Source organism: Felis catus, chromosome A2, assembly GCF_018350175.1.
Source record: "Felis catus isolate Fca126 chromosome A2, F.catus_Fca126_mat1.0, whole genome shotgun sequence".
NCBI lineage: Eukaryota > Metazoa > Chordata > Mammalia > Carnivora > Felidae > Felis > Felis catus.
The window spans coordinates 154,589,306-154,605,022 of NC_058369.1; the positions used below are offsets into that span (position 1 = coordinate 154,589,306).

General features: G+C 47.2%; 1 protein-coding gene across 4 annotated transcripts in view; it reads left to right on the forward strand.

The window, feature by feature from the left end:
* Positions 1-15,717, forward strand: part of TBXAS1 (thromboxane A synthase 1) — a 154,781-nt gene that overhangs the window by 93,908 nt on the left and 45,156 nt on the right. For all 4 annotated transcript variants that reach the window (XM_045052842.1, XM_011280571.4, XM_045052841.1 and 1 more), the window contains 4 exons: positions 4,007-4,095; positions 5,828-5,976; positions 7,730-7,860; positions 11,559-11,870. In XM_045052842.1, the coding sequence (XP_044908777.1) occupies positions 4,007-4,095; positions 5,828-5,976; positions 7,730-7,860; positions 11,559-11,870 (681 nt within the window). The remainder of the gene's footprint in view (positions 1-4,006; positions 4,096-5,827; positions 5,977-7,729; positions 7,861-11,558; positions 11,871-15,717) is intronic.

Genomic DNA, 15,717 nt, shown 5'->3' on the forward strand with positions numbered 1-15,717 from the left:
CATTCAGTGCAAAAAAAAAGCAGGCAGAGCATGGTAGAAAATTACAATCATGCCAGTCAGCCGCAAAGCATTCTAGTTACAAGCACGTAGAGGAACCGATGGTGGGCAGTGGGGACAGCCCCCCTTTGCACTGTCCAGCATACAACGGGATTCAGTATGGATGGACCCCTCTTTATACACGGGGCACACTTCGGAAGAGTTAAGTGGAAACCGTATTTTATGTCACATACCATTTTTGTTACATTAAGGAAGCTGGAAGCTTGATATCTAAAAGGACTTCCTTTCAAACAGTATTTTTTTTTTTACCATGTTCTTATTCCTCTAAAACAAATCTAAGAGACATTTTGGTATATGGGATTTTATTAAAATAGAGTTCACTTGTACCACCAAGTTTATTAAAATAATGGAAGAATGTAGACAGTGAAGCCAGTCATAGAAAGGTGGCTGAGAGAGTACAGAGTTCTCCGAACACAAAGGTAGTCTAAGAATTTTTGAGAATGATGGCCCAAAGCCCATTAAAAATGACCCGTTTAGGGGCACCTGGGTGGCTCAGTCAGTTAAGGCTCCGACTCTTGATTTTGGCTCAGATCATGCTCTCACGATTTGTGAGATTGAACCTGATGTTGGGCTCTGTGCTGACAGCACGGAGCCTGCTCGGGACTCTCTCTCTCCCTCACTCTCTGCCCCTTCCTTGCTCTCTCTCAAAATAAATAAAATAAACATTTTTTTTTTTAAAGTGACCCATTTACATGCACTTTTGTCCTGATAGATTATTAAGTGGACAGTTTGTGAGCATTTAGAAAAGAACGCAGTTGGCATAAACAGCCCACCCAGTTATCAAGAATCAGTCAGGATAGCCATCCTCATCCCTGTTTTGAGCAGACTTCAGGACAGGCATGTGAGGTCAATTACATTTCTATTTGGGCACATCATTTGACAAATTCTTCCCCAGCCAACTGACTGGTAATTGCTGCCTGGCTGAATATTCACTTAGGCTCATGCACAGCTGGCTAAGGGGCCAGAAACGGTGACGACCGACCGATTCTACGTCAGTCATCGTACGTAGCTACGTACGTAGTTACGTAGCTACAGCTACGTAAAGTAGCAGTGTGGTGGGGGGCCACGCGGCTCCGTGTTTAACCCTGTATACCAGTGACAAACTGAATGGAGGCTTAGAAGGCACACTTATCAAGTTTCACGTGGAACCAAAAGGACTAGGCAGTGTTACAGGAGAGGAGATCTGAATGCGTGAGCACATCCTTGGCCCACCCACACCGGGTACACACACTCTAGGGCTCTAAGCACTTGAAGCTCCATGAGCTAAAAGTCCTTTTCCCCAGGATTTTCCTCTCCAGATGCTTCTTCCAGGAGTCTTGGCAACAAGGGGGGTTCTCGGATGCTCTGCCATCTCTTCAGTGTGTGTGTATGGCCCCAGACGTCCCCCAGGAGCTGAGCGTCTGCTCCTTGACCTGCCATGTGGCTGCCCAGGCCACTGTCCCTGGTTCTGGGAACTGATGCAGCCCTGAGCTTAGACTACAGCTCACTCTTACTCACTGGGAACGTCCTTCTGCTTCTCAGGATGGACTCTGCCAGAGACCCTGTAGCTACAGTTCTTTCCTTACCCTCCAGAGACCATGGGGTTGGCTTGCAGAGCTATGGGAAGGAGGGGTCCAACAAAGCCGATGTCCCTCCAACCAGCCACTCAGGCTGTCCCACTGTGCCGGGGCTTCTCCAATCACCTGAATGTTTGAGGGGGAGTTAAGAGCTTGTTCTGCTCAGAACACACAGCAGGACAACTTTTCAAGGCAATAGATGTAATGTAAATGCAAATTCGCTTCTAATGAATGGAGCCTAAAGTGTCAAAAAATCAATTGCCTATGGTGATGATTCATGGTCATCAAAAACCTTGTGGTTTTTGTTGACTGGAACCTCAATGTTTGCCTGTCATAGGTGTCTTCTAAAAAAGTCAACACACACCTGGCTTGTGATTGGCAGGCAGGGGAGTGATCCATTTATGATTTTTTTTATAAATTTTTTTTAATGTTTACTTATTTTTGAGGGGGGGGAGGGGCAGAGAGACAGAGGCAGACAGAGAATCCAAAGCAGGCTCCAGGCTCTGAGCTGTCAGCACAGAGGCCAACACAGGGCTCGAACTCACGAACTGCGAGATCACGACCTGAGCCGAAGTCAGACGCTGAACCGACTGAGCCACCCAGGCGCCCCGGAGATTTAATCAGGGATCTTACCTGAAATACCGTGCTCCATTTATGGAGCTGCCTTTCAAGAGTGACACTGATGACTGAGGGAGGCAGGGAGAGAGAGAGAGAGAGAGCCCGCGCAATGAGATTGGAGAAGTGTGTGTAGACCATGTGTACGAGGGGTGCTGAAGGGATGGGGAAGGACTGTCTGGTCTGTGAGGACAAGCAGCACCTGCCGTCTGAGTATTGGAAGCACTACCGAGAGGAAGAAGGCAATGAAAGCGGTGCGAGGTTGTTAAAGGGGGCAGATTTTGCCTCAGAACAACATATATTCTAACAAGTAGATTAACATTTTGTAACTTTCCCCAAATCCTCGAGACTTTAAGAGCAAAGACTGAGGCTTACATAATCATTCCGACGCCTTCACTCGTTCAACAGAGAATTACCACGGGCTAAGGCCCCGTTGTGGGTTCTGGGGCCATAAAAATGAACAAAAAGACAAAAGCCTCCCCTGGCCTCCACGAGAAGTTATATTCTAGTGTCAAAATAGTAAAATCTAAACATATTTAACATTTCAAAAATGTTTTCCATAAGAAATGGTCAGAACGAGGTATTAGGGCGGGCTGCTTTAGCTACGATGTTGTTCTAGAACGGGCACTGGCTGGAAGGATTCCCCTTGATGTTTCCGACCTGGCTTTGCAAACATGAGGGAGAAAACAGAAGGTCATGTGGCTGCCCGTTAGCTCCACAAAGAATTCCATCCACTTGAGCCAGACGGCTGGGGTCAACGTGGTGGCGGCCAGAAGTGAGATCCAAACTTGCTGGATAATAATTACACAAATGTTCGCGACACCATTCTCTGTATCTTTCTGGGCATATGCTAGACGGATTCCAAAATGAAAATATTTTAATATTAAAAAAGGGGGGGGGCGCCTGTGTGGCTCAGTCGGTTAAGTGTCCAACTTGGGCTCAGGTCATGATTTCACGGTTCGTGGGTTGGAGGCCCGCGTCGGGCTCTGTGCTGACAGCTCTCGAGTCTGGAACTGCTTCAGATTCCGTGTCTCTCTCTCTCTCTCTCTCTCTCTCTCTCTCTCTCTCTCTCTGCTACTCCCTGTCCCCGCTCACACTCTATCTCTCTCTCTCAAAAATAAATAATAAAACATTAAAAATTAAAAAAAAAAAGAAACTCAGCAGTTTTCCTGGGTGGGCATGGAAGGCCTCTTGATGTCAAGGGTTCCCTTATACATACTCAAAAGTTTTAAGCAGCTGAAGCAGAAATGAATAGCCATCCAACAGAAATGCTCTAAAAATGATTTTCGTATTGAATAAGCAGTTGAAATGGACGACCTCACGTTCCTTTGGAGACTAAGATTCTATACTCTAGTAGAAGATCTAAAGTATAATTGGAACCAAGCAAACATGGATTTGGGCTAATTCCAGAGAGAGTACATATGGATTGTGGTCTATTTACTCTCTAATGCTAACCAAATGTCATGCAACCGAGTAGTGATTCTCATTTCTGTCTAAGCACTTAATGATCATTTTTGTAATTATTTCACAGTATTTACTCTAAGTCCTTTCTTCTTTTTGCTTCCAAAAGAACAGATTGCTTAAGCTAACGTAGACATTTATGGCTACTGTATGTTATGATATTTGTGAATTTCAAAACTTCCTCTTGAATCTCGGCTGCAGGAAGGTTGCCTTGTCCATTTTCCCAGGAAGGACCACACATAACCTCTGTATCTGCAGCTACTTTAGGTGTGCTCTCTGCATCGTGTCCTAATTACACCTTTGTTATCTGCTATCAGATGACTCCCCTAATCAGCCAAGCCTGTGACATGCTCCTGGCTCACTTAAAAGGCTATGCGGAATCCGGGGACGCTTTCGACATCCAGAGGTAAGGGTGCTACATGGCTACATGACAGATGAGAAATTGCACTTCTGAATTGCTGCTTCTCGTAACGGTACATAATTGCTGGACAATTACCTCGGGACCAGCAAACTATGAAAATGCTAGAGGCTCATAAAAGCATGGGTGGACTAAATAATAAAAAAGGAAACCCCCGTAAAATGTGAAAAGAATATGAACAAAGGCTAGGGTAAGTGTGGCGTGTGGAGGGAAGCCTTGAGTGGGCAGCGGTGTGTGGTTGGACACGCCCTCCGACCTCTGCAGACCCAGGAGGGTCCCCGGGGGATGGGGCGGGGGGGGGGGGGGGAGTCTGTGCATTTTTACTTCAAGAAAAATTGTGGTGCACCTCAGCCTGGAAGCCATGACTTAGCGGTGAACACCAAATTTAAATGACTAATTATTTGGCTTTCCCTCCAGTTGTCCTCTGCTAAGTTATGGCTTACAGAGTAGGGCGAGAGACGCAGATCAGCCAGAAGCTGGCTCGTTCTTATTATCGCTGCTAATAAAATAATAACACAATTATCATCAGCATTTAAATTCTGCCATTGTGTTTACAAAATCCTCTCATACACTTTCTCTCTGGTCATGAGATGCATGAGTTGGCTAAAGATAAGATGGGCTGAATGGTTACAAAAGCAAAGTAAATAACTTAAAAATCCTTAACTCTTCCAAAAAAAAAAAACCCTCTTAACTCTTCAGCCTTTAGGATCAGATGAAATCACATTCAGTAGGCAAACTGCTTTTGCTCTAGTGGGGACATGTGTAATCAATTGTAGAAATGTTTTCAATAAAGCAGTCAAAATAAAAGAAGTCATCTGGAGATGTCATTTATCCCTTAATGATAAGCTGTTGGTTAGGAGAAAAAAGGAACTACATATGTGCCTAAGTCAAGCCACAAAAATAAGAACTTTTAATTATAAAAGGATACGCATACGCCGTTGGTAGCCTTTTTTAGAAATAACTTAACCTGACTGCTCCTCTAAGATAACAAAAAAGGATCATTCTGGTTTAAAACGGCCATTTAAGGGCAGGTTTCTTAGAGCCTAAGAGGTTAATTTTTCCGGAGCGATTGCCAGACACTTTTCCTTCTGTTTGTTTCTAAAGTGCAACGTGTGTTTTCTGTAATAATATACATATGTTCATGAAGCTGGTCCCAAAGTTTGTCTTGAATTTATTTGAGTGTTGAAGTGCCCTTGTTTTTTGTTTGTAACTCTTACAAAAACTGTAAAATCATTGGGAGGAAGAGGGGGAAACAGAGCTAATAAAACTAGACAACCAGGTTGTTAATTCATCAGTCCCAACTTGCTATTTATCAATTAACCACTCGATCCTGGCTTTGGACCAACGCTGCACAGCTTTGGGGTAATGCTTATGAGCTTTGGGTCCACTGTTTTCCCTCCTCCCTGGGGAGGATGGGTTGGAGCATCTTTCTTGGAATCTGACTGCGGCTGATTAAGGCTGCCTGAAGCTTGCAAGGTGAGGAAGTGATGCTCTCCTCCCCTCCCCAGTCTGTGTTTGCATCAGTGATCAGATATGTTTTGGTGTCTCCTCCCAAATTCTGTGGCCACGCTCAAAGGACCCCATTCCAGGGGCTCCCCTCTGACCACCTCCTTTGAGCTCGAGCAGGCAGACGATGAAGTGGTGCCTCTTTAGTAGCGTGTGTGATGGGCAGGCCGACGGCAGGGTCCTTTCCAAATCCAAATGGTCTCCTGTCCCGCAGGTGCTACAGCTGCTACACTACAGATGTGGTCGCCAGTGTCGCCTTTGGCACCCAGGTGGACTCCCGGGGGGCTCCTGAGGACCCCTTTGTGAAGCACTGCAGGCGTTTCTTTGCGTACTCCATCCCCAGGCCGATCCTGGTTTTAATCTGTAAGTACAGCTCCCGCCCAGGGCAGCAAGGCAGGGGTCCAGCAAGCTGGCCAGTCCCCGTGACGGCTGGGTGGCCCAGGCGTCTCTCGCCACAACTCCAGGTGCCTCTGAGAGTCACCCTGCGGAGTCCACTCTGCAGAGGCCTTATGTTCCCGGGGCCACCCAGGCTCCTCTTGTCACCACTCAGGACTACCCATCACCAAGATAGGAAGTGCCCGCCCCTCTCACCACCGCCACAGCAGCAACAGCAGCCGTGACCAGCGCTAAGTGCTCTGCTTGCACTGCCTGTTAGTGCTGTGTTCACTAGGAGAGAAGTATTCTCACCCACTTCACAGACGAGAAAATTGAGGCTTAGAAAGCCAGAGCCTAGACTGGAGCCCAAAGCCTTCATTTTCTAGGACATATTTCTCCCCTCCAGCAAAATCCCCTTTGGAAGGCTTCTCTGCTTGAAGCCCAAAGCACAGTAAACTAGAAATCATACACGAAGGGTGACTAGCAGGTTACCTAATGCTGTGGAGACTGGTCGATTTATTATATTTTTATTTTAGAAGTGAGTTTTTACCCTCTGGCCAATTCCAGCATCTTCTTGCTTTTATGGAAGTATTGAAGTGTGGCTATTGTTGTTATTGATTATTGCCCTAACTTCTAACCTTTCTGCCGGGCTGCTAAATTGTATTCATCCCTTGGTCAGTTTCACTCCCATTTCTGAGTCCATTTCTGTGGAAGTCCAAGTCGCCTCCATCAGACCCGCAATGAAATTATAGGAGGAGTTGCTGAGGGGTCAAAGCAGTCCCTTTGCCCCTTGCCCCCTCGGCCCCCTGGGAACTACTCCGCTGACTCAGCTCCACTTGCCGTTGACCATGGACATACCCGGGGTGGGGGGGATGGCCCCATTGTCCCAGCCCTGCTACTACTCCTCTCTGAACCCACCTCCCTGCTATCCCACATTGGTTCAGACTCTGGCTCTTGAAAATGGGCAGAGTGCTCTGAGATCTGCTGGGGTCCAGAACTACCCTCTCCATCCTGGCTCCCGCACAGTGCCTGTAGCAGTGAGCCCACTGTCGATGCTGGGAAGCTGAACTGACCCGAACCACACTGCCTCGGCTCGGCCCCTCAGCCTAAGCCACCCTCTAGGAGGGGATAAGTGTCCCCAGGTGGCTCTGTCCCAAGGCCATGGCAGCAAAGGCACAGGCTTCCTGCCTGGCACAGCAGGGGAGATACCCAAGGGGCCAGCATTCTTGCCACCAGCTGCCGCTGGGCAGCAGCTCTTAGAGACCATTCAGGTGGAGCTCTGGGGACAATTATGCAAATAACCAGAAAGTTAAGAAAGTGGGGGGGAAATGCAAATGACCGGAAAGTTAAGAAAGTAGATCAGCTTCCACCACTTGCTAAGATTTAAAACAGGGCCTATAATCTGTCCTTTCTTGATGAAATACAAAGACCTTGAACCCTCAGATCTAGGACCTGGAAAATTAATTTCTAAGTATGAGACTGAATTCTTGGGAGCCAGATGGAAGTGGGGATTCAACTGTGCAGACAGTTACCGAGTGCTTACAATGTGCAAGGAACGTGAGGAGTCGGGAAGTGAAATGAGGTCCAAACCCTGCCTCGAAGAGTGCAGATCCAGAGGAGAGCCCCGGCTTCCGATGACTAAGTCAAGGCCAGGGTTTGCTTCCCTGGCAACAGGCAACTAACAGCCCTGGGGTTATTGCCGCCCCGTTTTCAGTGCCGCTTTTGTTTTTTTTCTTTCAAGTATCATTTCCATCCATAATGGTCCCACTGGCCCGGATTTTGCCCAATAAGAACCGAGATGAACTGAATGGCTTTTTTAACAAAGTCATTAGGAATGTGATTGCCTTGCGGGACCAGCAAGCAGCAGAAGAGGTAACGTATCTTACTAGGGCCTGTCGTTGAAATGGAATGGGGCCTAATTTGGTACAGTTCTGTTTCTTCTGTCTCTTCCCTACCCACCCCACACACCACACTATGCTGGCCTTCAGTGGCCTACCACTTAGAGCCTTCCAGGGCACTGGAAGGAAAGGAGAAGGGGTGAGGAGGGGGCGAACAAGAGAAAGGGGAGGGGGAAGGACGGTGGAGAGAAACCCAGATCAAATTGTTCATGCTCTGCCACGGGTACCCCCCAAAACTCATGGCCTCTCTATTTCAAGCACAGGCAACAGCAGCCCCAAAGAATTTTCTAGGTAAATTTTCACATGTACTTTTCATCGGCATATTCTGTATACTGAAAACCGGCAAGATGGAGTTGTAGAGTGAACAGCACTACCAGTAGAGGGGAGTTTAGGCAGCTCTCAATTAATCCCACCTTGACTTTCAGCATGGAGGATGTTGCTGCAAAATCTGGGGCTGAGGGCCCTCTCATGCTTCAGCTGAGACCCAGAGACTTCTTTCCTCCTTAGACTTGCACCATGCTTGGTGCATAGTAGGAATCCAGTAAATATTTGTTGTTTGAACTTGGCTGAGAATAGAAATTGGACTTTTCAGTGTTTGGAAAATAACGTCACTGTTGGATGCATTCATGCATGTATAACGCTATTCTTTAAGGGCCTCGTTGCATTCAAGAACATCGCTTCGAGAGGGAAAAAAAACCAGGGCTAACATGTCTTCTCTGGCATTGACTTGTGCAAGCTTTAAAAGACTTGCTCAAAGATGGGTTCACAGGGCTTAACGAGGGAGGACGTGAGGTCCCTTGCTGCGCCATTGGCCCAGAAAGAGATGGGGGGTTAATTAATGCCTGGATGCACCAGCGGCCTCATCTGCCTGGCTTCCCCCTCTGGAGCCTGTGAGGCAAAGCAGTCTGGTTCAGGGGGCAGGGGACGGTGTATAGAAGCTCACAGCCCCTTGGCCTGCACCATGGTGAACTCCACTTGACGCCCTTGGAAGTGTGGGAAGAATCAGCTCGCTGATATCACTGGCCCAGCTCCGCCTAAAAGGACGGAATATTCTCATCAGGTTCCTGAGTCTCCAGAATGAGGATGAGGCCCGGGGAAGGAGGGGTGAGGAAAGCCGCATTTTCAAACCTCAGTATCGCTCTGAAGGGCTTCCTGATGACAGTTTTGTCACACACCCCACCCCTCCCCCAGCCCGAAACCCACAGGCTGTGGAATCGGGCTGAAAATTCTAAAACTGTTGCACCGAATGGCTTCCTAAGAGGTGAGGGGTTTATTAAAGATCCAATTACTGGGATTGCCTCCAGCTCTTCCTTTTATAAACTCGAGAGCTATTTGTTTCAAACAATGAGCTGATCTGAGAAAAACCTCCCAACCACAAATCCAGGACTGCCCGTGTCAAGACAGAGCTATATGGTTACTAAGAAAACTTGCTTTAAACCCATCTAAACTCTGCAGACATTCCATCAAGCAGATGTGTGTTTGCGCAGTGGAAAATGCAGCACAGATGTTAAAAGGTAAATATTTTTCTAAGCTCTAGCCCGATGGGTGGATTAGACACCTACATCTATCAGGGTGCGTATTTTCCTTGGATATAACCATAAAGCAGCACTGTTTCAGTCCTAAATGGGCACTGTTCAAATAGCCTCTGTGATGCAGTGCAAATAAAAGAAACCCATCTACACTAATGCTCTTCTCCAGCGCACGGGCCCTGGAGAGCAGCCCTTTCCTCCGGCCTCTGTAGCTGGAGGTGAAGACAGATTTCTCCCGAGCTCCGCTGGCCTTCTAGCAGCCCGCCTGAGCAGGGGATGAGAGCAAAGGATGCCAGCTGCACTTCTACCAAAGCCAAAGGTGCTCTCCCGCCCATGTCGTCCCCACTGCCCTCCAGCAAAGCCACAGGTGAGCCTCAGGGAGGACTGCACAGCACCCTGAGGAGTTTCGCACTCACCAGCCGATAGGCCCGCGCGTTCTCCTCCGGGAGCCAAGGTAGCAGAAGGTACTCACCTCCCCCATGAGCCATCATGCCCCGCCCTGCCCCGACTCTGCCCGGCCAGGCTGGCAGTGGAGCCACGACAGCCACCCAGATGTTGGCAGAGCATCAGGAAGGAATCTGGGGGAAGCCAGCTCTCGAGGATGCCGCCTGGAAATGAGAACGAGCAGGCCGGGGTGGAAAGAGGCAGCCAAGTGTGGCTGACCTGAGCAGGCTGGCAGGACACGGAGGCCTTGGCTCCTGAGACTCAAGGTTCTTGATGCCCACAGGCTTAGCTGTGACCCTGCTGGAATCTCAGCAGATGTCTTGCAAGGTCACAAAAGCTGGGCACCAGTAGAGCCGCAAAGGCCTCACGACCCAAACTGCCTGCTCCAAATAGCATCACTTGTAAGCCAATCCAACACAGCCTTTTTCAAAATGCATTCCCTGCACAGCCTTGTTATTTGTGGGATCGTTTATTGCACACCTAACGTGCTCAGTGCAACAACGCGGAGTGGGCTGGGGGGAGGGGGTGGGACACAGGGTCCTGCCCTGGACACGCTTACACTCTCTTGGAGGAGAAAAAGCAACAACAGGTGAGATAACAGCAATCTTAAAAGATGGAATTAAGTGCTGATGTGTGGGACACAGATTATTAATACAATAGAAATTCAGAAGTCAATGAATTGAGAAAACGCTGCACCAAGCAAAGTACTTTGAAATTATAATATGTTTCTGCTGGTGGTTCTGATACTCTACTTTTGCTGTTTGAGCCCCATAAACTTCAGAAAAGAGTAACATATTGGTTGTCACCCATCACATTAAAGAGCTTTTCAAAGAAGGGGTATGCCAGGATACACTTTGTCAATGTGAAAGCAATATGCAAAAGCTTCTATGGTTACAATTAGTGGCAGTAAAAATATAAAGAATATGCAAATTGCTGATAAGGGAGGTAGGGGGAAATGGTAAGAAAGCTGTAAGCGCTTAAATGGGTTAAGGGATCACTGGGGACAAAGGGAGTGGGGGAGGTCTTTGAAGACAAGCTTCCCCAAGGCTAGTTCCCTCCCGCCCCCCAGTTCTGCCAACTTCCTACTGTGTGAGGAAAATGTATGGCCACCCATCCATTAGCCCTGAATGGTGCCTAAGTGCACAAGGGAACGCGTACTTTCGTTTAAATCTATATGATGTTTTCATTGTTTTATTGTTGGAAAACCAACCAACCAACCGACAGTACAAACATGCATAACGTAAAAACTCAAAGCCCCCCTGCGCTGGTTTCCCCGCCTCCTCCAAGTTCACTGTGGACTGCTGGGTATAGATGCTGCTGAACATTTTCTATGCATGAACAAATGCGTGTAATTATATATATTGTACATGTACTGTTTTTACAGAAATGAGGTTCCACTGTGCAGGCTGTTCTGCAACTTGCTGTTACTTGCTGTTTTTTCCTTACCAAAATGGCTTAACACCCTTGCCAATCAGTCCAGATGAACGGCCTCATCCTTTTTTAACGGCAGCATCACAGTCTGCTGTTTGCTGAGAACCAATGCCATGTAAGGGACACTGGGGGTTCCAGGTTCTCGCCATCTCAGATAACCCCACAACGAGGGTACTGGTTCCCATCAAGCTCAGGTGTGTGTCTTCTTCTGTGCCTCCGTCACATGACTCTAAGACCAAAATGGGCATTTTCTCCTTTTGTCCCTTAGAGGCGGAAAGATTTCCTCCAACTGATCCTGGACGCCCGACATTCCTCCACCTCCGTGGGCGTGGAGAGCTTTGACATGGTCAGACAAGTCTTCTCCACCGACTGTGCAGCGGGTCCCTCCCACCTGCACCAGCCCAGACGCCTGTCCAAGCCTCTGACTGTGGATGAGGTCGTGGGCCAGGCCTTCATCTTCCTCATTGCTGGCTACGAGATCGTCACCAACACGCTCTCTTTTGCCACCTACCTCCTGGCCACCAACCCTGACTGCCAAGAGAAGCTTCTGACAGAGGTGGACAGCTTTAATGAGAAATTCGTGAGTACAGTCGTCCTTGTGAAATCCACAGGAAACGTGATTTTGTGTTCGTAGAAGTGAAACTTACTTTTGATAACTTCCTTGCGAAAATCACATGCTAAGTGTATGAGATGAAATAGGGCCCACCTTCTCTGCCTCTCTGGGTTAGCAAGTAAAATGAAGTGTTCAGAACAACAGAAAAATAAAAAGAAGGGGAAGGGAGGGGAGGGGGAGAGGGAGCGGGAGGGAGAGGGGGAGGGAGAGGGAGAGGGAGAGGGGAGGGGAGGGGAGGGGAGGGGAGGGGAGGGGAGGGGAGGGGAAGGGAGGAAAGGAGTATCGTACACGTATCTTCACTGTCTAGGGCTGTCCATGAAACCAGGCCTGGCTCAGGGATGCTACAAAGTCTTAGCAACAGGTGAGGGTCAAAAGGCAGGGGCAGGAAGGAGGTGTGGTTTCCCACTGCTATGACTGTGGAGTTAGCTCTGGGAGGCAAGTGTGAGGCAGGAAAGGGGACCAAGCTGGAAAGTGGGAGCGGGCATAAGGATGGGCCAACCCAAAGCAGGAATGAAACCCGGGTGAGCACCAAGCAGGAGGGCCATAAATGGAATGAGGTGAAATGGGGATGGTCAGCGCAAAGTTCAGATTCTGGATATTCCTTCTAGATGAGGCTCCTCTTTGGTGAATCTGAAACAAACTTTCAAGAGTGCCGAGCTAGGCTACTTTATCGCCGCATTTTTTTCTGGATGCTTTTGTGTGTATTGCTTTGACTTACAAGTTGTTAAAATCATTTTTTAAATCTGTGCTTCTAAAAGGAAGACCAGGGGCACCTGGGTGGCTCAGTCGGTTACGCATCCAACTCTTGATTTTGGCACAGGTCATGATCTCACAGTTCATGGGTCTGAGCCCCACATCAGTGGGGAGCCTACTTGGGATTCTCACTCTCCTTCTCTCTCTGCCCCTCCCCTCACTCAAAATAAATAAATAATAAATAAATAAATACATACATACATAGATTGAAGACCACCATAATAGACTTCTATTACATGCTGAGCCTACTTGGGATTCTCACTCTCCTCTCTCTGCCCCTCCCCTCACTCTAAATAAATAAATAAATAAATAAATAAATAAATAAATAAATAAACAGATTGAAGACCACCATAATAGACTTCTATTACATGCTGATATAATTATTACATTCACAATTTGGGGAGGTAGCCTGTTCTGTTATTAGAATCATCAGCAGCTTTTTAAAAATATATACTGAGCTGGAAATTGCTTCCCAGTAAATTCCACTTCTTTAACCCACCAGGGAAGTAGATGCAAGGTTAGCCTTTCTTCACCAATGCAGTTCTCCAATATTTTGATATTTCAAATATTTGAAAACTTCATTAACTGTGTTACTAATTGCCTCAACTTTTTGGCTCATCATGAGCTTATGGTCAACGTAAAGTTCCACATTCTTATGACATCTGCCAAGCCAGGTCTCCCCAGTCCACTGCTTACACAATTGATTTTTTTGAGCCTAGATGCAAGAGTTTATATTTATCCTTATTATTGCTCAACTCAGTCAAAATAATTTTGAATCTTGATTCTGCCATCTGTCATATTAGCAATTCTTCCAGCTCTGTGTCATCTGAGACTTGCTAAGCCTGCCTCCTATTCCATCCAAGTCATTGATTAAAATGTTGAACAGGACAAGGCTTCCCTCCAGGTTGAAATTGATCCATTAATCAATATTCTTTGGGCACGGAGTCTCAACAAGCCATGCATCCAAATAACCCTACCACCTATTCCTACCATCCATCCTATTCTGTTTCATGGGTACTTGTGGTATTTTTCTGTCTGTCTTTCTGTCTGTCCTTCTGTTTGTTTGAGAAGGGACCCAAGATGTCTGGGGTATGTTACAGAAAGAGAAATAAGAGGAGCTGAAGGGCATACCGGTTAGGATGCATTTAGCGGCACATAACAAAACCCCAACCCAAACTGATTTAAGCACAAAAAACAAAAAACAAAAAAACTGGTGGGGAGGAGGGACTTAATAGTACAGATCACTGAGCAGCCTAGGAATAGATGTGGCTTCAGGCAAGTCTTTCTGGGCCTCAAATATGTGCTCAGGTCCCAGTTTCTCCCCAGTTCTTGGTTGTGCCTACTTCATACTGGCCCCATTCTCATTGTGCTTTCTTCTCAAAGCCCAGGCAGCCTGCCAAGAGTGTAGAGGACTACAGGCTTCCCTGCTCATTACCAAGGGCAAAAAGAATCTGTGGCCCCAAATTCTCAATAACAATCAGGTGAACTCTGGCCAGGATGCTTAGGTCCCATTCCTAGGTGCCCATTCTAGAACCAACTATCATGGCCATGGGAATGGGGGCATGGAAGGGCTTCAGCCAGTCAATCCCACCCCTAGAGTCAGTCACACCCATGTCATAGGACAGAGAACTCGGGAGACACCTGCCAGAGGAAGTTCTGGTTGCTATCCCAGGAAGGCAGCAAAGGCAATAGTGAGAATTTGCCCCTTGGTCTCAAACAAACCAGAACACAGGTCAAACTAAAGACTTTTGAGCATCTAGAGAGTGGTCAACAGTGTGGGAGATAGGGCAGTGTATTGAAGAGGGAGCAGCAGCTCTAAGAGGTAGAAGTCATGATCCTTACCTTCATGGAATTTAATCACCAACTGAAAAAAAAAATGGGAAAAAAATACCTCCCTTCCAAATGAAACCCTCCAGGCCAACAGAAGGCATCAAGTAATCAAGTCTAGAATGTGTGGTCCAGCCTCCTTCCAATCCCCCCAGCCCAAGATGGGGCTTCTTTCCCCCAGAGAACCACCTTCCATGGGGCTGTGCAGAATATTACAAGGCACTGAGACCCTATGGGGAAAAAACCAGATTTTGGTAAGTAAAGTTTTTCAAACTCTCATGTGCATAAAAACTATCTGGGAAGATTGTTTAAAAATGCAGAAGCCAGGGCCCTTTCCTCAAAGATTCTTATTCCGTAAGTCTGGGCCAGGGCCTAGGAGCCTGCGTTTTAGATAAACATACCAGGTGATTTTGATACAGGTGGTCCCTGGTTCCACTTTAAGAAGTCAGCCCTAGACTCTCAGGGTCCAAACCCCTCTTCTAAGAAGAAACAGGGTCCAATGCTCTGCCCCAGCAATGGAAGCTCCCTGCCCCCACCCGGTCATTTTCTTTCTCTGAGACAAACTGGGACTGTCTCTGAGAAATAGGAATACACGGGAGTTATCGTTTTTAAAAAATTGATTTGGCAGTCGCAGCTGTGTTAATAGTTGTATAAGTGTAACACATGGTACCCACTCAATGCATATTTGTAGGTCCGTCCTTCCTTCCTTCCTTCCTTCCTTCCTTCCTTCCTTCCTTCCTTCCTTCCTGCCTATAGCCAGAGTTCTGTTAACATGGGCCATCTGTCAGGACATGGAAATGCAGATTAGATGTTCACACATTCGATATTCTCCTGAAAATTTGCATGTAATGTAGGACTTGTTATAATTTTCCTGTTGCTTTCCATTCAACAAATATTTCTTGAGTGCCAGTTAATGCCAGACTCAGGCCCCAGACCCTACCTCAAGGACCTAGCTCTTCCACGATACCCCTGTAGAACCCCACACATCTCATCCGATGATTTCTCTTGTATCTGTCAATGGGATCGCTGGATTCGAGCTTCAGGGTTTCTTTCCTCTGAGTTATATCCTTTTATAGCAATGTTCTATGAGAGTCCGACAGAAGCTATGTCCCTCTCCCCAAGAACAAGAGTGTATATGTACACTGTATCAATCCAGGATTTTTTTTCTGTTGATAGTGATAGAAACCTTAATCCATATTAGCTCAGGGAGTTTATTGACCCACATAACAGAAAA